This window comes from Pongo pygmaeus, chromosome 10 (assembly GCF_028885625.2).
Source record: "Pongo pygmaeus isolate AG05252 chromosome 10, NHGRI_mPonPyg2-v2.0_pri, whole genome shotgun sequence".
NCBI classification, from domain to species: domain Eukaryota; kingdom Metazoa; phylum Chordata; class Mammalia; order Primates; family Hominidae; genus Pongo; species Pongo pygmaeus.
This window is the reverse complement of record NC_072383.2, coordinates 54,448,791-54,476,395: the sequence shown is the minus strand read 5'-3', so window position 1 is coordinate 54,476,395 and position 27,605 is coordinate 54,448,791. Positions and strand designations below refer to the sequence as shown.

At 45.1% G+C, this 27,605-nt stretch overlaps 1 protein-coding gene across 4 annotated transcripts; it reads left to right on the top strand.

The window, feature by feature from the left end:
• The first annotated feature begins 557 nt into the window (after positions 1-557).
• PTGES3 (prostaglandin E synthase 3) lies at positions 558-27,605 on the top strand. Of its 4 annotated transcripts, XM_054443669.2 has the most exons (9): positions 2,212-2,268; positions 2,373-3,022; positions 17,911-18,024; positions 18,167-18,236; positions 19,127-19,225; positions 20,630-20,719; positions 24,690-24,752; positions 26,156-26,180; positions 26,460-27,605. In XM_054443669.2, coding segments are annotated over exons 2-9 (483 nt in total). In that variant the 5' UTR covers positions 2,212-2,268; positions 2,373-3,020; the 3' UTR covers positions 26,480-27,605. The 4 variants fall into 4 exon arrangements, with proteins under 4 accessions (XP_063503108.1, XP_054299647.1, XP_054299644.1 ...); XM_063647038.1 differs by having other exon boundaries at positions 558-3,791; XM_054443672.2 differs by lacking the exon at positions 20,630-20,719 and having other exon boundaries at positions 558-3,022.

The following is a 27,605-nucleotide window of genomic DNA, read 5'->3' as shown; positions in this document are numbered from 1 at the left end:
GAGATGCGGTTTCACCATGTTGGCCAGGCTGGTTTCGAACTCCTGGCCTCAAGTGATCTGCCTGCATCAGCCTCTCAAAGTGCTGGATTACAGACATGAGCCACCGTGCCCGGCCATGACCCACCTTCTTGAACGTATCTTGAATTATTCCCTTACACTCTGGACTACTTAGACTAGAGACTGGCAAACTACAGCCTGCATACCAAATCCAGCCCCGCTGTCAGTTTTTGTCTGATGTAACAGTTACAGTTTTCACTTTATTTATTTATTTATTTAGAGACAGAGTCTCGCTCTGTCGCCCAGGCTGGAGTGCAGTGGCGCGATCTCGGCTCACTACAACCTCAGCCTCCCTGGTTCAAGCGATTCTCCTGCCTCGGCCTCCAGAGCAGCTGGGACTATAGGCACGCCACCATGCCCAGCTAATTTTTGTATTTTTAGTAGAGACGGGATTTCACCATGTTGGCCAGGATGGTCTCTCTCTTGACCTCGTGATCCGCCTGCCTTGCCCTCCCAAAGTGTTGGGATTACAGGCGTGAGCCATGGCGCCCTGCTTTTTTTTTTTTTTTTTTTGAGACAAAGTCTCCCTCTGTTGCCCATGCTGGAGTGCAATGGCAGTTTCTTGGCTCACTGCAACCTCCACCTCCCGGGTTCAGGCGATTCTCCTGTCTCAGCCATAGTAGCAGCTAAGATTACAGGGGCCCACCACCATGCCCTGTTAATTTTTCCCCCCCATACAGAGTCTTGCTCTGTCACCCAGGCTGGAGTGCAGTGGCAAGATCGGCTCACTGCAACCTCCGCCTCCTGGGTTCAAGCAATTCTCTTGCCTCAACCTCCCCAGTAGCTGGAATTACCAGCGCCCGCCACCACACCCGGCTAATTTTTGTATTTTTAGTAGAGATGGGGTTTCACCATTTTGGCCAGTCTGGTCTTGAACTCCTGACCTCGTGATCCACCCGCCTTGGCCTCCCAACGTATTGGGATTACAGGCGTCAGCTACTGTGCCTGGCCAAATATTTTGTATCTTTAGTAGAGACGGGGTTTCACCACGTTGGCCAAGCTGGTCTTGAACTCCTGATCTCCAGTAATCCACTGCCCTCGGCCTCCCAAAGTGTTGGGATTACAGGCGTGAGCCACTGCGCCAAGTCAACTTCCTTTTTTTTGAGAACCAGTCTCGCTCTGTCGCCCAGGCTGAAGTGCAGTGGCGCGATCTCGGCTCACTGCAACCTCCGCCTCCTGGGTTCAAGCGATTCTCCTGTCTCGCCCTCCCGAGTAGCTGGGACTAGAGGCGTGTGCCACCACACCCGGCTGATTTTTTTTATTTTTAGTAGAGACGGGGTTTCACCATGTTAACCAGGATGGTCTCAATGTCCTGACCTCGTGATCTGCCCGCCTCTGCCTCCCAAAGCGCTGGGATTACAGGCGTGAGCCACCGCGCCCGGCTCCTTCCTTTTTTTTTTGACACAGGGTCTCACTCTGTCGCCCAGGTTGGAGTGCTCACTGCAACCTCCGCCTCCCGGGTTCGGGGTTCGAGCTATCCTCCCGCCTCATACTCCCTAGTATTTGGCATTACAAGCACGTGCCACCATGCCCTGCTAATTAGTAATTTCAGTAGAGATGGGGTTTCACCATGTTGGACAGGCTGGTCCTGAACTCCTGACCTCAGGTGATCCGCCCACCGAACTTCCCAAAGTACTGGGCTTATAGGCGTGAGCCACAGGCGCCCTGCCCAATTTCCCTTTTTAATGACATTTGAGCTAGGGTCCAGGTTTCCTAGCTCCCACTACCTGTCCTGCACAACACAGACACTAAATACCTTATTGCTCATTATGAAGCCCCATTCTTCAGAAAGGTTTTATAGCACTTTCGTTAAACCTCCTTCCTGTTCAAAATGCAGCGCACTAGAGTATTTTTCCCCTACTCCACCGTTAAGCGACCTCTTCTTAAGCAGGACTGTTTTGGGTCTCTTGGTTGCTATCCCCTACTACACCCTACTAATATGTTGCACGAAGCGACGGGGAACCCTTCTGCCCCAAACGATGTGAGTGGAAACACAATGTCCTACTCTCTCCATTCCCAGAAACATAGACTCTCCCCTCAAATATCCTTCCTGGCTCATCTACAGCCCTAAGGTCTCAAGGTAGGGGCAAAAGCCCGCCCCAATTGGCAAATGCTCCTCCTCCGCCAAGAACCTCGAATTTCCGCTGTCCCTGGACAGAGCCTCCAACCTTAAGAAAAATGGCGAGGTGGACCCAGGCCCTTGATTCTGAAGTGAGCCCTTTTCCACAGCACAGGCTTTTCACAGGTTTTTGTGGTGGAATGATTACTCAGTGAGCTGATTTACTCCCTCAAGAGTAACCAACGCTCCATTTCAGTTCTCCAGAATCCCAACTCCGTGTCCCTCCGCCTCGGCCTTGCCTCCCACTGCCAACGCAGCCGTTTCTCAGAGAAATCGCCGAAGGCGCATGGCAGGGCAGTTGGGCGACTAACGGTTTTCTAACGCGAGAGGACAGCGCGGGAGGAGAGGCGGGAACGCGTAGGGACTAGCAGGGGACGGGGTGGGGGTGGGGTGGCGGACGAAGGGCGGGGCCGGCGCCAGGAAGGATCGCGAAGGAGCTGGGAGGCCCCGCCTTTTCCGTAGATATCTCTAGAAAGCCGCGCCGGAGCCCGAAAACAAGGACTGCGCACGCGCGGCGGCAGGGCCCGGGCATTTTGCTGCGTCACCAGCCGCCGCCCGGCCTCACCACCCCTCGTTTGCACGCACGCACGTTCGTTCTCCGTCCTCGCGCCCCTTTTCCTACACTTTCCTCTTCTCCCCGACCGGAGGAGCCGCTCTTTCCGCGCGGTGCATTCTGGGGACCGAGGTCGAGCCCGCCGCTGCCGCCGTCGCCTGAGGGAAGCGAGAAGAGGCCGCGACCGGAGAGAAAAAGCGGAGTCGCCACTGGAGAGAAGTCGACTGCCTAGCAGCAGCCGCCCCAGAGAGGCCCGCCCACCCGTTCGCCCGTCCCCCTGCCCCGTTCACAATGTGAGTGCGACACCCCGCCGAGGGAAGGTCGCCGAGTGAGGCCGAGGGAAGGTCGCCGAGTGAGGCCGAGGCCGCGTTGGGGGCTCCCTGGAAACGGCCCCCTAGCCTTTCTCGCATCGGTGGTGGCAGTCGTTCCTGCCTGGGGGCGGGAGGTCCAGGATCCTTGTTCCGGTTACTGTTGGCGGGTGGAGGACATTTTTCCTCCAGATGGCTGCTTCCCCCACCCCTGAACCGTCCCTTGGCTTCCCCATGCGGGAAATCCTACTTTTACCCCTTTGGCTGTCTGGGCTACTCGCCTCTTTCGGTAACTTCACCCTAGGCCTTAAGATCCCGGTAGCTGCTCGCCATGCGGCGCCCTGAAGCGTGAACCTTCGTGGGTCGCCTCTCGGCTGCTTGGGCGCTTCGGTTCTGTTGCTCTGTGGTCCCGGGGCCAGGCCCTGAGTCGAGTGCACGTGTGGTGGGTGCCGCCAGGTGCCTGGCGGAGCTCCTGGGAGAGCCCCACGCGGACCTCGCCATGAGCGGCAGGTACTGCTAGGCAACTAGAAGGAAGCCATGCCCACGCCGAAACATACTTCCCTCTCCAGTGTCTGGGTTTCTTGAGTGTGGGTACTTCCAGTCCGCCTCCTAATTCCAGTCTCTTGAAAACACGGGAGGTTGCCAAAACTCAGCTGCTTCCCTGGCAGCGAGGAGTTACCATTGAGCAGGTAGTTCCGCACGTGTCGACTTTGGAAAGATACGGACATTTTCTGTGTTCCATGTTCAACTTCAGGTGAGGTTTCACTATCCTGTTACAGTGTAGGATGAAATAGGTATGTAGTAGGCATGTAATTAACCTACAGTTGTCCTAAAGAGCTTAAATTTGTGTGGAGGTGAATACAGATCTATGGCAATCTTCATTTTACGATGATAAAGGAAAAAGCCTTGGCGATTTTAACCGAGTAAGAATTCTTGGCACTGCCGCGTACAGTGGGAACTGCCGGTTTTACAGGTTTTTTTTTTTTTTTTTTTTTGACGGGAGGTTATTTTTTAAGGTACTACGTCCTAAAAGGCATGGAGAACAATTAAGGGGGAACCTTTTTTTTCTATTTTTTAAGACTCCATTCAGAAGAGAGAAGAGGGGAGTGACTATATGTCTTTGGAAAAGTAATAAGGGTTTACTTGATTCAAGTCGTGATACTGACGCAGAGTATATTGGCTAGAAATCTAAAGGGATGCGTGAGGCTGAAGCGAGTTTATCACTGGGAACAAGCTTCTAGAGCACAGCATGTTAGAATTTTTGAAGGAGCCCCGCTCCCCGAAAGTGGTACGTAACCGGGGTTTTTAAAAATTTGAATCAGGCTGGGCGCGGTGGCTCACACCTGTAATCCCAGCACTCTGAGAGGCCGAGGCGGGCGGATCACCTGAGGTCGGGAGTTCGAGACCAGACTGACCAACATGGAGAAACCCCGTCGCTGCAAAAATACAAAAAAATTAGCTGGGCGTGGTGGCACATGTCTGTAATCCCAGCTACTCGGGAGGCTGAGGTAGGAGAATCGCTTGAACCTGGGAGGTGGAGGTTTCGGTGATCCGAGATCGTGCCATTGCACTCCAGCCTGGGCAACAAGAGTGAAACCCCGTCTCAAAAAAAATAATAATAAAAAAATTTGAGTGTATATAAAATAGTTTTTGCTTTTCCCTTTGAAATCTCTCCTAAGTAATGTAGAAAGGACATCAGTCAACCTTTCGTACTCTGAAAATCTGTAAGGGGAAAATTTTTGGCAGATGAGGCATTAAGCAGTTTTTAATAATAGAGCCAAACAATGTATCTTTTCGCGAAAAATGTTTAAAATTGGCTTGAAGTAGAAGCACCTCCTGGAGACCACATGAGATATTTAAATAGGTAAGGAACGGCTATTAGGAAAGTAGATTTAAAAACTTGGGTGAAAAGTAAGTGTAAGGCCAGGCGCGGTGGCTCACGCCTGTAATCCGAATACTTGGGAGGCCGAGGCGGGTGGAACACGAGGTCAGGAGTTAGAGACCAGCCTGGCCAACATGGTGAAACCCCGTTTCTGCTAAAAATACAAAAACTAGCCAGGTGTGGTGGTGCATGCTTGTAGTCCCAGCTACTCCGGAGGCCGAGGCAAGAGAATCGCTTGAACCCAGGAGGCGAAGGTTTCAGTGAGCAGAGATTGTGCCGTTGTATTCCAGCCTGGGCAATAGAGGGAGACTCCGTCTCAAAAAAAAAAAAAAAAAAAGTAAGTGTAGCAGTAGAGAGACTATTCCAAAAAGTAGTCTGCCTAGTTAAAAAATAAAAATGCTACCTTCATGCGGGGCGGGGTGGCTCACTCCTGTAATCCCAGCACTTTGGGAGGCCGAGGCGGGTGGATCACGAGTTCAGGAGATCGAGACCATCCTGGCTAACACGGTGAAACCTCGTCTACTAAAAATACAAAAAATTAGCTGGGTGTGGTGACGAGCGCCTGTGGTCCCAGCTGAGGCAGGGAGGCTGAGGCAGGAGAATGGCTTGAACCCGGAAGGCGGAGCTTGCAGTGAGCCGCGATCGACCACTGTACTCCAGCCTGGGCGACACAGCGAGACTGTCTCAAAAAAAAGAAAAGAAAAAAATGCTACCCTCAAAACGAGTGATTCGATGCCGCTTGAAGGGTGTTGGGTGGGGGAAAGCAAGTGTTTTGAAGAGACCAGCTAAAATATTCTTTTAAAAATACTCAATATATGCCATTTAGTAAATTCTTCAGGGACTCTTACCAAGCTAAAGACTTAAATGAAATTTTAAAATGAAAGTTGTAAGTCAGTTATTTGAAGTGGAAGAAGCCTTTAATGGGTCGTCATCCAGTCTTAAGAAGAATCTGGCTGATAAGGGTTTATTTTGTTGATAACTTGTTTTAAAAGGTATTTTTTTGGAGACAGGGTCTTCCTCTGTCACCCAGGCTGGAATGCAGCTGCAATCTCTACCTCCCGGGCTCAAGCGATCCTCCTTGCCTCAGTCTCCCGAGTAGCTGGGACTGCAGGCAAGCACCACCATGCCTGGCTAATAAATTTTTTTTAAGCTCTGGGGAGAGAGATATTTATGCTGGATGCCTTAAAGGCTTGGGAGTGTGTTTTCTCATTTGATTTACTCATTTGCTCTTCAGCGATTTCGTAGTTACGTTTCTTTAAATCCTAAGTTACAAAAGTGTGTCTCATAGTTTACATAAAAGCTCTTAATTTCGGACCTATCTTGGAGAAGGCTGGGATGTCCTCCACTTAAGATTTTCCGCTTAACCTTGCCAGAGGGTGCTACTTCGCATTTTCTTTTTGAATCATTGTCGTTGGACCGATTAAAAATAGAGAAAAAGTAAAATGTTTTATTTATTTTAGAGATGTTTGAAGTTATTGTTTTTCCTGTCTAATGTCTTGTATATAATTAGGAAGTTGTCCAGAAACTTACATCTCTGATTTTGGTAAAAATCTTACTTTCTGTCATTCAGCTGTGTAGGAATGGATCCCCAAAATAAAATTGTCCATCTTTAGCCTGCAAAACAAATTGTCATAGTGGACATATGCTATATTGTTAATTGCTATAACTTGAAGAGTATCTGATGGTGGGTGGCCTTTGTTAATATTGATATCCTGTGCACTGTAACCTGGCAACTGGACTTTTAATTTTTCTTCCTGTGTTCAGTTAGACTTTAACTAGAAGGCAGTAGAAACTGGAAGTGAAAAATCTCTTGAGTGCAAGCCAGCGTTTTATTGCTAAATTAAGATTCTCCTGCCTAATTGGATTTTCTCGGTTTAAAAATCTTCTACAAGCTATATCATTTTTGGGTCTTGTGGTTAGCAATTGTCTCTTTTCAGGAAAAGAAAAAACCTTTGTAAATATCAACTGTTTAGAACCAATCTAGCTGTTAAACACCTAAGATCATATTTACGTGAGTTCAAAAAATACTCTAGTGAGCGTATTTTGCTATGGAAATAGTGTATTGAACTTTTTACTATTTACTGTGTGGATTGGCAATGATAGTTTTGGGTTTTTGTTTTTGTTTTTGAGACGGAGTCTTGCTGTCGCCCAGGCTGGAGTGCAGTAGCGCGATCTCGGCTCACTGCAGGCTCCGCCCTCTGGGGTTCACGTCATTCTCTTGCCTCAGCCTCCCGAGTAGCTGGGACTACAGGCGCCCGCCACCTCGCCCGGCTAATTTTTTGTATTTTTAGTAGAGACGGGGTTTCACCGTGTTAGCCAGGATGGTCTGGATCTCCTGACCTCGTGATCCACCCGCTTCGGCCTCCCAAAGTGCTGGGATTACAGGCGTGAGCCACCGCGCCTGGCCGATAGTTTTGGTTTTTGTTTTTTTGAGACGGAGTCTGGCTCTGTCGCCCAGGCTGGAGTACACTGGTGCAATCTCGGCTCACTGCAGCCTCCGCCTTCTGGGTTCAAGCAATTCTCTGCCTCAGCTTCCTGAGTAGCTGGGATTCCAGGTGCCTGCCGCCATGCCCGGCTATTTTTTTTTTTTTTTTTGAGACAGAGTTTCTCTCTTGTTGCCCAGGCTGAAGTGTAATGGCACGATCTCGGCTCACCGCAACCTCCGCCTCCTGGGTTCAAGCGATTCTCCTGCCTCAGCCTCCCGGGTAGCTGGGATCACAGGCATGCGCCACCATGCCCGGCTAATTAGTAGAGATGGGGTTTCTCCATGTTGGTCAGGCTGGTCTCAAACTCCCGACCTCAGGTGATCACCCGCCTAGGCCTCACAAAGTGCTGGGATTACAGGTGTGAGCCACTGCATCTGGCCTAATTTTATGTATTTTTAGTAGCGATAGGGTTTCACAATCTTGGCCAGGCTGGTCTTGAACTCCTGACCTCGTGATCCATGCGCCTTAGACTCCCAGACTGCTGGGATTACAGGCGTGAGCCACTGCCCCAGCCGGCAGTGATAGATTCTAGAATGAGGCTGCTTCCCTGCTTCCTCAGTATAACTTTGTAAATTTTTTTTTTTCCTTGAGACGGAGTCTCGTTCTGTTGCCCAGGCTGCAGTGCAGTGGCACAATCTTGGCTCACTGCAACCTCTGCCTCCTAGGTTCAAGCGATTCTCCTCCCTCAGACTCCCAAGTAGCTGGGACTACAGGCATGTGCCGCTATGCCCAGCTAATTTTTTGTATTTTAGTAGAAATGGGGTTTCACCGTTTTGCTCAGGCAATCCTCCCACCTCGGCCTTCCAAAGTGCTAGGATTACAGGTGTGAGCCACCACGCCCGGCCTTTTTTTTTTCTCTTTTAAATGGAGACGGGGGGTCTTACTGTGTTGTCCAGGTTGGTCTTGAACTCCTGGACTCGAGTGATCTTCCTCCCAAAGTGCTGGGTTTACAGGTGTGAGCTGTTGCACCCGATCCTTGGTATACCTTTGAACTTGGGGTTTTCCAGGAATATTTATTCTTTTCTGAGACACTGTCTCACTGTTTTGCCCAGGCTGGAGTGCAGTGGTGTCATCACTGTCTGCAGCCTCAAACTCGGGATCAAGCCATCCTCCTGCCTTGGCCCCCCAGTAGTTGGGACTGCAGGTGTGCACCACCACACCCAGCTAACTTAATTTTTTGAGAGACAGGGGTCTCACAATGTTGCCTAGGCTTATCTTGTCTCAAACTCTTGGGCTCAAGCAGTCTTCCCTCCTCAGCCTCCCACAGTGCTGGAATTGGAGCCACTTGCTGATTGATATTTTAACTTCACCTTCAGCATATGCTCTTCCCATTTTGTATTCTGAAGCTGAATAAAATGTGCTGTTGGGACTTTTCTGTGCCGCAGGTGTTCATTCACATGAAGCCACACTTCATTTGATAGTGCTAATGTTAGCTGGGCACGGTGGCTCACACATGTAATCCCAGCACTTTTGGAGGCCAAGGCGGGCAGGTCACTTGTGGTCAGGAGTTCCAGACTAGCCTGGCCGACATGGTGAAACCCTGTCTCTACTAAAAAATACAAAAATTAGCTGGGCATCATGGCGGGTGCCTGTAATCCCAGCTACTTGGGAGGCTGAGGCAGGAGAATGGCTTGAACCCAGTAGGTGAGGAGGTTGCAGTGAGCCGAGAATGCGCCACTGCACTCCAGCCTGGATTACAGAGCGAGACTCTTTTTTTTTTTTTTTTTGAGATGGAGTCTTGCTCTGTTCCTCAGGCTGGAGTGCAGTGGTGTGATTTCGGCTCACTGCAAGCTCCGCCTCCTGGGTGTTCAAGCGATTCTTCTGCCTCAGCCCCCTGAGTACTTGGGATTACAGGCGCACGCCACCGTACCTGGCTAGTTTTTGTTTTTTTTTTTTTTTTTTTAAGTAGAGATGGGGTTTCGTCATGTTGGTCAGGCTGGTCTCAAATTCCTGACCTCAGGAGATCTGCCGCCTTGGCCTCCCAAAATGCTGGAATTACAGGCATGAGCCATTGCACCCGGCTGATTTTTTTTTTTTTTTTTTTTTTTTTTTTGAGACGGAGTCTCACTCTGTTGCCCAGGCTGGAGTGCAGTGGCGCGATCTCGGCTCACTGCAGGCTCCGCCTCCCGGGTTCACGCCATTCTCCTGCCTCAGCCTCCGGAGTAGGTGGGACTACAGGCTCCCGCCACCTCAACCGGCTAATTTTTTGTATTTTTAGTAGAGACGGGGTTTCACTGTGTTAGCCAGGAAGGTCTGGATCTCCTGACCGTGTGATCCACCCGCCTCGGCCTCCCAAAGTGTTGGGATTACAGGCATGAGCCACCGCGCCCGGCCCGTTTCTCAAAATACGCATTTACACAGCACTAATTTGAGAATCATAAAGGGGCTGTCCGAAATAGGATTGGGGCTGTCTGAAATAGGATTGGGGCTCACGAGATCAAGCCATTGCACTCCAGTCTGGACAACAAGAGCAAAAACTCTGTCCAAACAAAAAACAAAACACAACTACAAATGGGGGGTCGGGCATGGTGACTCACGCCTGTAATCTCAGCACTTTGGGAGGCCGGAGTGGATGCATCACCTGAGTTCAGGAGTTTGAGACCAGCCTGGGCAACAAGGTAAGACCCCATCTTTACAAAAAATAACCTGGGTGTGGTAGCATGTATCTGTGGTTCCAGCTACCATGGAGACTGAAGTGGGAGGATCACCTGAGCCTGCGAAGTCAAGGCTGTGTGAGCTGAGATCACTCCACAGCACTCCAGCCTGAATGACAAAGCAAGAACTGGTCTCAAAAAAAAAAAAAAAAAAACTTTTAAAAAACAAAAACTACAAGTGGGTGGAGGGTGCCCTACGCTTATCCTGAATCAGGAAAAAACACATACGTACTCCCTCATTTGAAAGGAGAACTGGGCTAGGCGTGGCTCACGCCTGTTAATCCCAGCACTTTGGGAGGCTGAAGCTGGAGGATCACCTGAGGTCAGGAGTTTGAGACCAGCCTGACCAACATGGTGAAACCCCATCTCTACTTTAAAAAAAAAAATTGCTAGGCCTGACGGCATATGCCTGTAACCCCAGCTACTTGGGAGGCTGAGGCAGGATAATCGCTTGAACCTGGCAAGCAGGAATTGCAGGGAGGCAAGATCACGCTATTGCAGTCCAACCAGGGCAGCAAGAGTGAAACTCTGTCTTAAAAAAAAGAAAGAAAATTGGGTTGGGTGCAGTGACTCACACCTATAATCCCACCACTTTGGGGGACTGAGGTGGGCAGATCACTTGAGGCCGAGTTCGAGACCAGCCTGGCCAATATCGCAAAACCTCATCTCTAGTAAAAAAATATGAAAACATTAGCTAGGTGTGGTGGCGCATGCCTGTAGTCCCACCTACTCATTGTGAGGCTGAGGCAGGAGGATCACCTGAACCCAGGAAGTGAAGATTGCAGTGAGCTGTGATCGCGCCATTGCACTCCAGCCTGGGCGACTGCAAGACTGTCAAAAAGAAAAAAGAAACCAACAAAACAAAAATGGAAAACCAGCGTTTATGAAATCTCCTTTGCCTTCCGTGAGGATTACACCATGTCTTTTTCTCCTATTAACATATGGAGAGAGCTGGGTGCGGTGGCTCATGCCTGTAATCCTAGCACTTTGGGTAGCCAAGGCAGGTGGATCACCTGAGGTCAGGAGTTCAAGACCAGCCTTGCCAACATGATGACACCTCGTCTCTACTAAAAATACAAAAATTAGCCGGGCATGGTGGCAGGCACCTGTAATCCCAGCTACTCGGGAGGCTAAGGCAGAACAATCGCTTCAACCTGGGAGGTGGAGGTTGTGGTGAGCCAAGATCATGCCACCGTTCTCCAGCCTGTCACTCCAGGGTGACAGAGTGAGACTCTGTCTGAAAAAACAAACCCAAAACATATGGAGAGGGGGCTGAGTTTAGCTTTAACTCTGGCTTCTAAACTAATTATACTGGATTTATCTCTAGCCTTTCTGCTAACACTGGCTAAACTCATAACCATTGTGTAAGACTGTTAATTCATTTTAATAGTAATATACCTATAGATTCAAAATTTTCCATCTCTGCATACATTATGTAAATAATCTACTACTTAAAGCAAAACAACAATAAACCCCACAGGTGGACATTCCATGCTTTTGTGTGGGTGTGGGTGTGTGGCAGAGTCTCACTCTGTTGCCCAGGCTGGGGTGCAGCAGGGGCACATCTCAGCTCACTGTAGCCTCCACCTCCTGGGTTCAACCAATTCTCATGCCTCAGCCTCCCAAGTAGCTGGGATTACAGGTATGCCACCATGCCCAACTAATTTTTGTATCTTTAGTAGAGACAGGCTTTTGCCATGTTGGCATGGTTGGTTTGAACTCCTGACCTCCAGTGATCTGCCAGCCTTGGGCTCCCAAAGTGCTGAGATTAGATGTGAGCCAGCACTCCTGGCCTCCATGCTTCTCTAAGTCAGGGTCTTGCTCTGTGGCCCAGGCTGGAGTGCAGTGGTACAACCATGCTCACTATAACCTCAAACTCCTTGTCTCAAGCAATTCTCCCACCTCAGTACCCCCCAGTTTAGCTAGGACTACAAGCATGTGTCACCATGGCCAGCGAATTTTTTCTTTTTGGCAGAGATGTCTCGCAATGTTGCCCAGGCTGGTCTTGAACTCCTGGCCCAAAATGATACTCTCACCTTGGCCTCCTAAAGTGCTAGGATTCCAGGCATGAGGCACAGTGCCCAGCCTATTCCATGCTGATGTGACAAGCATTTCTAAGCTCAATAGAAGGGCTATACACACCAATCCAAGCAATTACATTTTGCATAACCTAAAATCCTCTATAGTCCTGTGTAAAAGGTCTCTTAGCCTTAAAAGGACAGACTGTGTTTGTTCCTAAATACCATAATTTTAATATGTTAGTATCTGTTGAGTTTTAACTCTAATTTATAAAACACTGCAGGCACCCTTCACTATAAAAAATTGATGCACCAGAGAAGCTAGATAGAAACAGTTTGTTAGGAAAAGTGTCGCAGTTATTTTAATCCATTTGATAGTTTTACTATGTGCAATGCACGTTTTATTACAAAAGACAAAACAGGCTGGGTGTGGTGGCTCACACCTGTAATTCCAGCACTTTGGGAGGCTGAAGCGGGTGGCTCACCTGAGGTCAGGAGTTCGAGACCAGCCTGGCCAACATGGTGAAAACCTGCCTCTACTAAAAAACAAAAATTAGCTGGGTTTGGTGGCGGGCGCCTGTAATCCCAGCTACTCAGGGGACTGAGGCAGGAGAACTGCTTGAACCCAGGAGGCAGAAGCTGCAGTGAGCTGAGATCACGCCACTGCACTTCAACCTGGGCGACAGAGCCAGATTCCATCTCAAAAATAATAAATAAATAAAAAATACCTATTTGTAATATGTGAGGAATGAGACATCAAAGTTCTACTATGGAAAGGAAAAAAGTAGTTCCGGAGTTCATAAATGGTTTTTCCTTCTAAAGTATCAAACACTCTGCTTATAAATGTTTGACACCAAGCTCTCTGTCTCCCACATACTCATTGCTCAGGGAAACCATAAGATATTTGAGATCTTCTGTAATCAGCGGTAGTACTATAAAACTTTCTGAAAAGGTGATCTGAATAAACCTGCTAGTCCTGTGGCCTGTGGCTACCAAATCACGTGCCAAGATGTATCAGGGCCCCATGGAGGAACACTCGGCTACCTTGGGATATTTTAAATTTCAGAGTAATTCAGTGATACTCAACATTAGCCAAGACACCAAGCAAACTATTAGTTTGAGGTTGTTCAGTTTCAGTATGAGATTGTACTGCAAACCCCTCCATTAAGTTTCATGTTCTCAAAACTGAATTTCTGGTGGTTGCTGTAACTCAAAAAAACACAGGAACCCACCCCACCAAAAAAAAAAAAAAAAAACCAATGGGAAACAAGGAGTGAGATGATAGAAGTCATTTCAAAGTTTGAGAAGTTATATAGTATCCAAAAGCCATACACATTCCATTGGTAGGTATGGTTATATAAGAAACTATATATATTTTTCTTTCCAATAATGTAAATTCATTTTTCCAATAGCTCCTAGGCTGTTAAGACAATATAGTTATGTTGCTTGGATACAGCTGTGTCATCCAAGCAACTGCTAGTTACTCCTTTTGGCCTAAGAGCACAACAAAACTCAAACACCAAGGGCACTATATACCAGGAAGGCTTGTGAACCTCTGTGCTAGCGAGTTCTTTTATGTGGTAATTTCCACTCTAAGATACAAAGGTGAGAGCTGTTCAAGGTAATGTTTTATGGAAAATGTAGCACTTTTTTTTTTTTTTTGTGGGAAGAGAAGGAGTCCCAGTCTGTCGCCCAGGCTGGAGTGCAGTGGCGCGATCTGGCTTACTGCAACCTCTGCCTCTCATGTTCAAGCAATTCTCCCGCCTCAGCCATCTGAGTAGCTGGGATCACAGGTGTGTGCCACCATGCCCAGCTAATTTTTACATTTTTAGTAGAGATGGGATTTCACCACGGTGGTTGGCCAGGCTGGTCTTGAACTCCTGACATCAGGTGACCTGCTCACCTCAGCCTCCCAAAGTGCTGAGATTACTGCCACAAGCCACCACTCCTAGCCAGCACTATTTTTTTTTTTTTTTTTAAGTTGGAATCTCACTCTGTCACCCAGGTTGCAGTGCAATGGCACGATCTCAGCTCACTGCAACCTCCACCACCAGGTTCGAGGATTCTTGTGCTTCAGCCTCCCAAGTAGCTGGGACTATAGGAGCGCGCCACCATGCCTGTCTAATTTTTGTATTTTTAGTAGCGATGGGGTTTCACCATGTTGTCCAGGCTGGTCTTGGAGCTCCTGACTTCAAGTGATTTACCTGCCTTGGCCTCCCAAAGTGCTGGGATTACAGGCATGAATCACCACGCATACCCACTTAGCACTTTTCTATCAAGCAACTCTTGTGGCTTTCCAGATTCCATCTTTTGAGCACTCTTTTTTAAAAAAAATTAATTTCTTGCTTTGGATTTAGACCCTGAAGCATTCTTCTTTTAACATCCCCAGGAGATAAAAGAATTTTTCTTTGTTCAAGAAAGACTCAAGGTCAAATATCACTCTCTCACTGCCTCCATAACAAATTTTAGACTCTCAGGACTCCATTATCATGTTGTCAAGTATGCAGAAGCTAGTGTAGATTATATAATAAACTGGAAGTACAGAGACATGGTTAGTTACTTTGCAATAAAAGGACTGTTGGAGAAATTATTGTCCCTTTTTGTGAAGTGAAAAAAATAAGCCTTCTGTCAGAAATGCTGGGTTCCAATCCTATTTTGGCTTTTTTTTTTTTTTTTTTTTTTTGGAGACACAGCCTCACTCTGTTGCCCAGGCTGGAGTGCAGTGGCGTGATCTCGGCTCACCGCAACCTCCCCCTCCCCCTCCCAGCCTCCCAGATAGCTGGTATTACAGGCATGTGCCACCTCGCCTGGCTAATTTTGTATTTTTAGTAGAGACGGGGTTTCTCCACGTTGGTCAGGCTGGTCTCAAACTCCCGACCTCAGGTGATCCACCAGCCTTGGCCTCACAAAGTGCTGGGATCATGGGTTTGAGTCACTGCGCCTGGTCTGCAGTTTTTGTGTTGTGTTTTGAGACGGAGTTTCACTCTTGTTGCCCAGGCTGGAGTGCAGTGGCGCAGTCTGGGCTCACTGCAACCTCCACCTCCTTGGTTCAAGCGATTCTCCTGCTGCAGCATCCTGAGTAGCTGGAATTACAGGTGCCCATCACCACACCCAGCTAATTTTTTGTATTTTTAGTAGAGATGGGGTTTCATAGTGTTTGCCAGGCTGGTCTCTGAACTCCTGACCTTAGGTGATACACCCATCTCGGCCTTCCAAAGTGCTGGGGATTACAGGCGTGAGCCACCACACACGGCCCCGTTTGTAGTTTTAATGTGTTAGCCAAGTTGTATAAAGAGTCAGCCAGTAAATATTCAGCTTTGCAGGCCACATATATTTCTTATCTCATTCACATTTTTTTTTTTTTTTTTTTTTTTGTCTCATTCTGTTGCCTAGGCTAGAGTGCAGCAGTGTGATCTTAGCTCACTGCAACCTCCACCTCCTGGGTTTTTTAAAAAATATATATTTAAAAAATGTAGGAATCATTTTTGGCTCATGGCCTAACTACAGGTTTTGATCATTTAAATTTGTTTTATTATCTGGGTCATGATTATATTAGCTTGCTAAGGCTTTTTTTTCTTTTTTTCTCTCTTTTTTTTTTTGAGACAGAGTCTTGCTCTGTCACCCAGACTAGAGTGCAGTGGCGTCATCTTGGCTCGCTGCAACCTCCACCTCCCGGGTTCAACTGATTCACCTGCCTCAGCCTCCCAAATAGCTGGGACTACAGGCGCGTCCCACCACGCCTAGCTAATTTTTGCAATTTTAGTAGAGACAGGGTTTTACTGTATTGGCCAGGCTGGTCTTGAACTCCTGACCTCGTGATCCGCCTGCCTCTGCCTCCCACAGTGCTGGGATTACAGGTGTGTGAACCAGCACTTTTTTTTTTTTTTTTTTTTTTTGAGACAGAGTTTCACTCTTGTTGCCCAGGCGGGAGTGCAGTGGCCCAATCTCGGCTCACCGTAACTTCCACTTCCCAGGTTCAAGCGATTCTCCTGACTCAGCCTCCTGAGTAGCTGAGATTACAGGCATGCACCACCACGCCTGGCTAATTTTTTTTTTTTTTTTTTTTTTTTTTTTTTTTTTTTTGAGATGGAGTCTCACTCTGTCACCCAGGCTGGAGTGCGGTGGTGCGATCTCAGCTCACTGCAAGCTCCGCCTCCCGGGTTCATGCCATTCTCCTGTCTCAGCCTCCCGAGTAGCTTGGGACTACAGGCGCCCGCCACCATGCCCGGCTAATTTTTTGTATTTTTAGTAGAGACAGGGTTTCATCCTGTTAGCCAGGATGGTCTCGATCTCCTGACCTCGTGATCCATCCACCTCGGCCTCGCAAAGTGTTGGGATTACGGGCGTGAGCCACTGTGCCCGGCTGAATTTTTTGTAATTTTAGCAGAGACGAGTTTCTCCGTGTTGGTCAGGCTGGTCTCAAATTCTCGACCTCAGGTGATCCACCCACCTCGGCCTCCCAAAGTGCTGGGATTACAGGCGTGAGCCACCACGCCCGGCCTGCTAAGGTTTTCATAAGAAAGTATCACACACTGGGTGGCTTAAACAGCAGAAATTTATTTCTTATTTCCACGAGGCTGAAAATCCAAGGCGAAGGTGTCAGCAGGGTTAGTTTCTTCTGAGGCCTTTCCTTGGTTTGCAGATAGCTATCTTCTTTCTTCCCTCTGTGCTAATCTCTTCATATAGGAAGACAACAGTCATTGGATTAGGGTCTATCCTAATCCTCATATTTACTTGTCATTTAAAGACACTTTCTCCAAATACAATCACATTCTTAAGATGTACTGGCGGTTAGGACTTCAATGTATTAATTTTGAGGAAACTGATAAAATTCTAGATTGCTTAATTTGAGGAAAGGAGATTGATTCTCCTGGTTTCAGTGAACTTAATGTAAAAAGTAAAGCTCTGATGTACCAGTGTTTTTTTTGTTGTTGTTTGTTTTGAGACAGAGTCTCTGTTGCCCAGGCTGAATTGCAGTGGCATGATCTCAGCTCACTGCAGCCTCCACCTCCCAGGTTCAAGTGATTCTTGTGCCTCAGTCCCAACCCTCAAGTATCTGGGACTACAGGCCTACATCACCATGCCCAGCTAAATTTTTTATTTTTATTTATTTATTTATTTTTTTTTTTTTTGAGAGAGTCTCGCTCTGTTGCCAGGCTAGATGGCGCGATCTCGGCTCACTGCAACCTCCGCCTCCCGGGTTCAGGCGATTCTCCTGCCTCAGCCTCCCAAGTAGCTGAGATTACAGGCGCCTGCCACTGCGTCCAGCTAATTTTTGTATTTTAGTAGAGACGGGGTTTCACCATGTTGATCAGGCTGCTCTCGAACTCCTGACCTCAGGTGATCCGCCCACCTCAGCCTCCCAAAGTGCTGGGATTACAGGCGTGAGCCACCACGCCCGGCTTTTTTTGTGTGTGTTTGTATTTGTAGTAGAGTCGGGGTTTCGCTATGCTGGCCAGGCTGGTCTCTAGCTCTCCTGGCCTCAAGTGACCCACCTGCCTTGGCCTCCCAAAGTGCTGGGATTACAGGTGTGAGCCACTGCACCCAGCCAAGTAACATAATTTTTGATAGGACTAGATAAACGGCTAACTCCTACTAAGCATTGTTTGGTTTTTAAATCCTTCCTATTATGAAATGGGAATCATTCTGAAACTAAATCTTGTTAGACCCATAGGTTTTAACTTGGAATGTAGCTGTTAGGGTGAAAATGTAGTTTTTGTTTAAAATTGTAACAAACTGCCCTGAAATAATGCTATAATGGTGTCGCAGGTTAGTATGTAAATATTTAGTTAATGAATTCCAGCTTGACTTTCCCTACTTTATCCTTTTGTAGGCAACCTGCTTCTGCAAAGTGGTACGATCGAAGGGACTACGTCTTCATTGAATTTTGTGTTGAAGACAGTAAGGATGTTAATGTAAATTTTGAAAAATCCAAACTTACATTCAGGTAAGTTAAGCTTTTTATCCAATGATGTAAAATAGTCATTCACACAACTGAATAACTTTGACTGGCTTGTCTTTTCGTTGAAGTTATTATTATTCTTTGTCTCTTTGAAGAGGCTTAATTCTTTCTTTATTGTTTTATACAGTTGTCTCGGAGGAAGTGATAATTTTAAGCATTTAAATGAAATTGATCTTTTTCACTGTATTGATCCAAATGTAAGTAGTCTTTATGCTTTAATCCAAATTTTAGTTGTAAGGAAACAGACATACCAAGTATTCTGTTTAGCAATAAGCATTAGTTCTGTTTTTCTTAACAGGCAAACTACGTATATTTACATTTTGTAGAATATTTCCTCCAAAATTGGTTTCTGCATACTTTTTGTTTTTGCTATCACTGTTTGGGCTTAGAGTAGTATCCTTGAGGCTTGTCTCATCTTTTTTATTTGTTTGTTTTGTTTTTTTGTTTGGTTTTGTTCTTTGAGACTGCTGCAGTGCAATGGAGCGATCCCGGCTCACTGCAACCTCTGCCTCCTGGGTTCAAGGGATTCTCCTGCCTCAGCCTCTGGAGCAGCTGGGATTACAGGCACATGCCACCACGCCTGGCTAATTTTTGTGTTTTTAGTAAAGACCATGTTGGTCAGGCTGGTCTCAAACTCCTGACCTCAGGTATTCCACCTGCCTCGGCCTCCCAAAGTGCTGGGATTACAGGCATGAGCCACTGCACCCGGCCAAGGCTTCCCTTATCTAAGAATAGAATCTTTAAACCATTCTGTGGTTATATCATTTTTAGTTAAAGTTTTTAAGGTTTTATTCTGTTTACCATGTGCAGGAAAGAAAAAAATGGCACCAGGTTAAACTTGAAACTTTGTTGTTGTGCAGATTGTTTCAGTAGGAAATGGAAAAAAATAAATTTTTTTTAAAAATGAAACTTACAGGGGTTTGGGGCAATTGGATAGTTTGAAGTTTTTAGTAGTCAAGGGCATGTTTCTTTCAGAGTCCAGAGAAAATTTAGGTAAAGAAATGAAAAAGGTGAGAAATGACAAGCTACTTTCTATCATGTAGTGATGCTGGAAAGATAAACGGTATGATGGTCGTTTTGTTTTTAGGATTCCAAGCATAAAAGAACAGACAGATCAATTTTATGTTGTTTACGAAAAGGAGAATCTGGCCAGTCATGGCCAAGGTTAACAAAAGAAAGGGCAAAGGTAGGTTTCATTTTCCTGTTTTGAAAAGTTTGATATTTTTATTTTTGGTAATAAAAGATATACTTATTTGATGTAAGGAATATACTCCTGTGTTTTTGTTTCACAGCTAAGTATAGAGCCTCATGTTCATGTTTTTTGTCTACTCAGTTTTAACTTAATACGAATTGTGATCAGAATATCAGTTATTAACTGGTGTAGAATCTTTTGCACTTAAGAGATAGGCTTTGCATAAATTACTCAGCTGTCACATGGGAGGGGACAAAACTTGGTGAAAAAAATAATTAACTGAAAATAGTTCTTACTAGTAAATTTGTTTTCAAAAGGTATGTTTAACAATTTTCAGTGTTTTTTTTTTTTTTTTCCAAAACAGGGTCTCTCTTTGTCACCCAGGCTGGAGTGCAGTGGCATGATCTCGGCTCACTGCAGCTTCAGCTTCCCAGGCTCCAAGTGATCCTCCCGCCTCAGTCCCCCAAGTAGCTGGGACTGTAGGGGCATGCCACAACACCTGGCTAATTTTTGTATTTTTTGTAGAGAAGGGGTATCACAATGTTACCCAGCTTGGTCTTGAACTTCTGGGCTCAAGCAATCTCCCCACCTCAGCCTCCCAAAGTGCTGGGACTACAGGCATGAGCCACGACACCGGCCTAATCTTTTTTTTTTTTTTTTAGGTAGTCTCATGCCACTCATGCTAGAGTACAGTGGTGTGAACATGGCTCACTGTAGCCTCCACCTGGGCTTAAGCGATCCTCCCACCCACCTCACCTCTCCAAATAGCTAGGATTATAGGAATGTGCCACCACGCCCAGGAAATTTGTTTTTTTGTTTTTTCCCCAGATACAGGATCCACTATTTCTCAGGCTGTCTTGAACTGAAGGATTACACAACCAGTCTTTCCACCTTGGCCACCCAAAGTGTTGGGGTTACAGGTGTGAGCCACCTCATTTAGCTTAGTCTGTTCTTTGTGTGCTAATTACATGCCCTCCTAAAACTACAAAGTCACAATTCAAAAAATACTGTTTTGCCAGGCACCAGTAGCATGTGCCTGTTGTAGTTAAAAGCTACTCTGGAGGGTGAAGTGGGAGAACTATTTGCGCCCAGTTGTGGGTTGCATTGCTATGTCAGTCAGGTAATCACGCTAAGTTAACATCAGTACGATGTTGTCCCGGGAAGCGGGGACCACCAGGTTGCCTGAAGAGGCTAAACAAGACCCTTGGTCAGAAACGGAGCTGGTCAAAACTCACATATTGATCAATAGTGGGATTGCACCTGTGAATGCTTGCTGCACTCCAGCCTGGACAACATAGCAAGACCTGGTCTCTTTAGAAGAAAAGAAAATATAGTCTTAAGGTTCATGCCAGATGCAAATTAGCCTAATCTTAGGGTGATATTTGTATTGATTTTTAGCTTAATTGGCTTAGTGTCGACTTCAATAATTGGAAAGACTGGGAAGATGATTCAGATGAAGACATGTCTAATTTTGATCGTTTCTCTGAGGTAAGTTCCTTTAAATGGACCTGTCCCCATTCGAAGTACACGGTACCTGTCTATGTAGTCAATTTAATTTGGTTTTGGGCACCTAATGGTATTCATGATGCACGTTGTTTTATTTTTAAGACCATTTTGCAGTAATAGTAAATAGATGTTAACAATGGCAATTTTAATCCTGAAGTTGAACCATTTTAATGATTTTCAAAGGAATCAGTGTTAGCTACAAAAGTTAATGTATTAAGACAAACTAACACAGCTAGTTTGCTAATTTCATCATTGGGACTTTTTTTTTAAGCATGATTGCAGTAGTTGACTTGGATTTTGAAGTCGTAAAATAAGACTATAAACTTTTGGCCAGGTGCGGTGCTCACACCTATAATCCCAGCATTTTGGGAGGCCAAGGCTGGCGGATCCACGAGGTCAGGAGATCTACTGGCCAACTTGGTGAAACCTCATCTCTACTAAAATACAAAAAAAATTAACTGGGCGTGGTGGCGTGCACCTGTGGTCCCACCTACTCCTGAGGCTGAAGCGGGAATTGCTTGAACACTGGAGGCAGAGGATGCAGTGAGCCGAGATCGTGCCACTGGACTCCAGCCTGGCGAAAGAGCAGGACTCGGTCTAATAAATAAAGAACAATAAACTGTTAAACACAAGAATCATAGCTGGGCGTGGTGGCTCACGCCTGTAATCCCAGCACTTTGGGAGGCTGAGGTGGGCGGATCACCTGAGGTCAGGAGTTCGAGAGCAGCCTGACCAACATGGTGAAACCCCGTCTCTACTAAAATACAAAAATTAGCCGGGTGCAGTGGCGGGCGCCTGTAATCTCAGCTACTCAGAAGGCTGAGGCAGGAGAATCGCGTGAACCCAGAAGGCGTGAACGAAATTAGCCGGGCGTAGTGGCGCATGCCTGTAATTCCAGCTACTTGGGAGGCCGAGGCAGGAAAATCACTTGAACCTGGGAGGTGGAGGTTGCGGTGAGCCGAGATCGCCATTGCACTCCAGTCTGGGTAACAAGAGCAAAACGCCGTCTCTAAATTAATAAATAATTAAGCTACAAAAAAATAGCTGGGTGTGGTAGTGCACGCCTGTAATTCCAGCTACTCCAGAGGCTAAGGCAGGAGAATTGCTTGAACCCAGGAGGTAGAGGTTGCAGTGAGTCGAGATCACACCACTGCACTCCAGCCTGGGCGAGAGAGCAAGACTCTGCCTCAAAAAAAAAAAATTCATGGTGAAATGTTTACCATGAGGTATACAAGGAAAAAAGTTTAAGAAAGTCTGTTTTCTAAGATGTTACCCAAATAACATGTTGCCATGGCCAAAGAATAAATGATTCATCTCTATGTAGGCAGAATAGACTTTATCAAATGTAGTAGAATAACATTAAGCACGGAAAGAACATTAGTGTGTAAGTCGAATGCATACTGATGAAATCTGTTTCTTGTTGCTATTTGAAATTTTTCATTAACTAGATTTTGTATTTTGAGACCTTAAGAGTTAAATAAAAGGAGATAAGTTTCCAGCTTTATGCAACTGCTTATTTAACAGTTCTCCACACGTGACTCTGGCATGGTGATTTCAACAGGAAGGGAGGATGTTCTATTCATATTATTTTTTAATTGTATTTTCCTTGTAGAAATTGGTGCCACCATTTACCTAGCTGTGCAAGCCATTGTGTTGCTTAGGCAGGTCTTGAACTCCTGAGCTCAAGTGATCCTCCTGCCTCAGCTTCCCAAAGTGCTGGGACTACAGGCCTGAGTCACCACCCCCAGCCTTGTAACCCTGTTTTTTTTTTTTTTTTTTTGCTATCTTTGTTGTCCAGTTTTTGTTAATATCTCCTAAATATCTCTTCAATATGTTTAGTTTTCTCTTGCTGTTTATCTTAAGCACGTAGCGTTGTGCTTGGTACATTTAGCATTTTTCCTGCCCAAAGAAACTTAAAGTATTCCGTAGTGCTTTTGGTGGTAGGGGAACTCTTTCCCAGTTACTCATTTCGTTCAAGATAGATTGCCCAAAATTTTTATACTGAATCCTTTTTTGTGTGTGTTTAATTAATTGAGGTAAGAGCACTTCACATGAAACCTACTCTTTTAACAGACTATTTATTTATTTTTTTGAGGCAGAGTTTTGCTCTTGTTGCCCAGGATGGAGTGCAATGGCACGATCTTGGCTCATTCCAGCCTCCACCTCCTGGGTTCAAGCAATTCTCCTGCCTCAGCCTCCCAAGTAGCTGGGATTACAGGTGCCTACCACCACGCCCGGCTAATTTTTGTATTTTTAGTGGAGACGGGGTTTCACCATGTTGGGCAGGCTAGCCTCAAACTCCTGACCTCAGGTGATCCACCCGCCTTGGCCTCCCAAAGTTCTGGGATTACATGCATGAGTCACCAAACCTGGCCACGCCCAGCTATCTTTTAACAGACTTTTAAGTGCATGATACAGTATTATTAACTATAGGCATAATGCTGTACAGTAGGTCTCTGGAACTATACATTTTGTGTAGTTGGAATTTCATACCTATTTAACAGTAGCAACTCTGCATTTTCCTTCCCTCCAACTCCTGGCATCTACCATTCTACTCTATTTTTGTGTGTCTGACTATCTTAGGTATCTTATATAATCTTAGGTATCTCATATAAGTGGAATCATGCAGTATTTGTCCTGTGACTGGCTTATTTCACGTAGCATGACGTGCTTCAGATTCTTCATTGTGTTTTGTCACATAAGGCAGATTTTTTCTTTAAGGTTGAATGATACTTTTAGGCTGAACACATTCCATTGTATGTTTGACTATCTTTTTAAGGTCCTTTCCAATTCTAAAATCTGGGTAATCATGTATTTTTGAAGTCTGATTTTTTTCCATGTATATGTGATTTTATTTTTCTAAAATTTAAACATTACAAAAATGGTTAAAACTTGAGAAAATAAGTTTCTCATCATCTGATAATAGTTTAGGTTTAAATCATTTCTTGGTTCTTCACAATATCTAAAACCATGATGAGAATACCAGGCCTGGCACGGTGGCTCACTCCTGTAATCCCAGCACTTTGGGAGGCCGAGGCGAGGGGATCACTTGAGGCCAGGAGTTCAAGACCAGCCTGGCCAATATGGTAAAACCCTGTTTCTACCAAAGATACAAAAATTAACTGGGCGTGGTGGCATCTGCCTGTAATCCCAGCTACTCAGGAAGCTGAGGCAGGAGACTCCCTTGAACCCAGGAAGCGGAAGTTGCAGTGAGCCGAGATTGTGCTGCTGCACTCCAGCCTGGGCAACAGAGCAAGACTCCATCTCAGAATAAAAAAGGCTGGGCACGGTGGCTCACGCCTGTAATCCCAGCACTTTGGGAGGCCAAGGTGGGTGGATCACTACAGCCCAGGAATTCGAGACCAGCCTGGGCAACATGGTGAAACCCCGTGTGTACCAAAATACAAAAAATTAGTTGAGTGTGGTGGTGCGCGCCTGTAATCCCAGCTACCCAGGAGGCTGAGGCATGAGAACTGCGTGAACCCGGAGGCGGAGGTTGCAGTGAGCTGAGATGATGCCACCGTACTCCAGCTTGGATGACAAAGCTAGACTCTGTCTCAAAAAAAAAGAATACCTCAATACACGTTCCACCTAACTTAAGATAGATAGCTGTGCAACTACAAATGAATCCCGTTCTTTTCCTTAACCACCAGAGGTAACCACTATTCAAGTAGAATTTTTAATGTCTGTCTTACATTGATACCTTGCTGTGCATGAATAGCTTTGCTTTTCTTTAGGGAAAATTTAGTTTTAATTTCCATATGGGTTTTTAGGATTTTGTATAATTACCTATAATCTTCCTTTTCCAGAAGGGAAAATTCTTATATTTATTTTGCATTTTTCATTTTTTGATATCTGTGGCAGACTTAAGGTTTATTCTGAAGCATACAGCATTAATAATTAGGGCCTAACTTAACATCATTTTTAAAACTAATTTTTATACTTCAAATAGATGATGAACAACATGGGTGGTGATGAGGATGTAGATTTACCAGAAGTAGATGGAGCAGATGATGTAAGTCTAAAAATTTTTTTCTGTTTACTTTCATACTGTTAAATAGTAAGAAACAACATATTTACAAATGGTTTTATATAGATTCACGATTACTTTGTATTTTCTAAAAAAAAAAAAAAAAAAAACAAAGGGAAAAGCAATTTTTGAAATGTGCCCATTTTTGAGGAATGGGTATCAGGGAACTGGTTGTACTGTAGACCATTCCTAAATGGATTAGATTTCCAAAGAATCATTGTATAGAGACATTATATATTAATACCGTACTCAATTACAACAGTCAGTTTAGGCTGGGCGAGGTGGCTCATGTCTGTAATCCCAGCAGGCCAGGTGGGCGGATTACCTGAGGTCAGGAGTTCGAGACCAGCCTGGCCAACATGGTGAAACCCTGTCTTAAAAAAATTAGCCAGGCATGATGGCAGGTGCCTGTAATCCCAGCTACTGGGGAGGCTGAGGTGGGAGAATCGCTTGAACCTGGGAGGCGGAGGTTGCAGTGAGCCAAGATCACACCATTGTACTCCAGCGTGGGCAGCAGAGCGAGGCTCCATCTCAAAAAGAAAGAAAAGAGTCATTTTATAGGTATGATTTTGACTAAGAAAGTAAGTTAAATAGGTTTTATGTCAGGATTGGTCAGAGACCGATAAAACAGATGGACATTGGGAGGCGGAGATGGGTGGATCATGCGGTCAAAAGTTTGAGGCCAGCCTGGCCAAGATGGCGAAACCCCATCTCTACTAAAAATACAAAAATTAGCCGGACATGGTGGCGGGTGCCTGTAATCCCAGCTACTTGGGAGGCTGAGGCAGGAGAATTGCTTGAACTCAGGAGGCAGAGGTTACAGTGAGCCGGATCTCGCCACTGCACTCTAGCCTGGGTGACAGAGCAAGACTCCATCTCCCCCCCACCCAAAAAAAAAAAAAAGATGGACATTGTAAATCTGTAAGAGGAGGATATACTTAAACTACTTTTCTCAACATCTTTCCAACCCCAGCATCCTGTTAACATCTCCCAGAAAGTTATTTAATGCTATTTAGAAAAATACTTAATATTCACTCAACAGCTAGGATTAGAGTTCACCGTCTTCTATCAGTCCATTTTTCTTCATATTGATCCATGTTTTCTCTTTGAATGCCGAGATAGGTTAATTTAGGAATGGATTCAACGGGTGGGCTAGATTGTAATCAAAAGGCACACATCGTTTTTTACAGGTAGATAGATCCTCTGCTGTACATCCATTCACCTTATTTAAACCTAGTCAAGTCTAATGACTAAATTTCTAGGCTTGATATAACTACCTACCTGTGCTGCTTTAGTCAAAAATACAGCACTTGAACTTTTTTAGGTAAACTGTTCAGTTAGCAAACGAATATTTGATCAGCTCGGTAACTTTATTTTCCCTCTTTCAGGATTCACAAGACAGTGATGATGAAAGTAAGTGTATATAAAAAGTATGTTTATACAGTGATACTTTGCATCAAAAAACAAACTCAAAATAGAGATGTCAACTTCTTTGGAAGTAAAGTAATTTTTTCTTTATGACCTTGAATAAATAACCAAAGCAGAAATGTGAATAACTTGAGATAGCAAGACAACCTATTAATTCGTTGGGGAACTATATATTTCGATTTTTGGTTGCTTTTCCTTTAAGACAGTAAAATTGGTAGATTATTCACTTGTACTATATACTAATATTTTTAAAAATTCTTGCAGAAATGCCAGATCTGGAGTAAGGAATATTGTCATCACCTGGATTTTGAGAAAGAAAAATAACTTCTTTGCAAGATTTCATAATTGAGAGAATTCCTGAGTTGATAGCTCTAAAGGCAGATGCTGTATTTGCCTACTTTAACCCATTTTTCAACCTGTTTGTTTTTTAAAAGGCTTCACTAAGGGTTGATATGTACCATTGTATGGGGCAATTTTAAGTCAGCTAAGGCAATAACCTTATGCATGAACATTTCCCAGACTTTCATGAAGCTGTTGAGGTCCTAGGCAATTAATGCAGCAGTTGTGATAAATAAAAACATCTCACCTAAGTCTCCTTTTCTTCATAACATAGATACTGACATGATAGGAAGCTCTCAGCTTAGGGAAAGAGAATAAATTTTAGATTATAGAACATGGATTCAAAAGTGGCTGGAACAAATTGGCTGACACCTTACTGGTAACCTGCTATTCCTCTGGTGTTATCCTTCAGGATTGTTCCACTAAAATTTATTTTTCAAAAGATTTACTTCACATTATTCTATGTAAGTGATCACTTGTCAGTGTTCCAGGTGTATCTTAGCTAAAACTAGAGAATGCCCTAACTTAGATGGTTTTTGAAGCCTGTACATTTGGTATCGTTTGACCCTTAAGCTTTTACATCTCTTAGCATGGAGGACGAAGAAAGCTGTACATTGTTGCTTGAGAGTCTGTACATTTAGTCCAGATTTGTATTTGCACTGTCAGTATGGCAAATGAGTGAAAAATGTTTAATACACTATTGGATTTTTTATTTCTCTTTTTGATTCAGCTTATACCAGGGCTGAAAACCTCAATTTATGTTCATGACAGTGGGGATTTTTTTAAATGTCTACATTCTTTCTAATAAACTGTTGGAAGACTTCTTGGCTGTCCTTTTAAGTGTCTGGCTTACTGTAATTTTTATGTATTTACCATTTACTGGAATGGAGTTTATTTGAGGAAGAATTTGGGATTATTCCTCTGTTTGAAAAAGAGGCTTGCTGTAATGTCACAGGAAACCTTTTAAAAGTGTATCTGTAATAGCATATTGTAGATGCACTTTGCAGCAGTTGGAAAAGAAAGTGTTGTGATTTGATTGAAATAAAACTAAATGTGTTGTCCTCCTCTAAA

Bases quoted from the DNA above. Each gene is read 5' to 3' on its own strand.
- PTGES3 (XM_063647038.1), top strand. The intron at 19,226-20,629 runs GTAGGTTTCATT...ATTGATTTTTAG, and splicing joins TAACAAAAGAAAGGGCAAAG to CTTAATTGGCTTAGTGTCGA. The intron at 20,720-24,689 runs GTAAGTTCCTTT...TACTTCAAATAG, and splicing joins ATTTTGATCGTTTCTCTGAG to ATGATGAACAACATGGGTGG.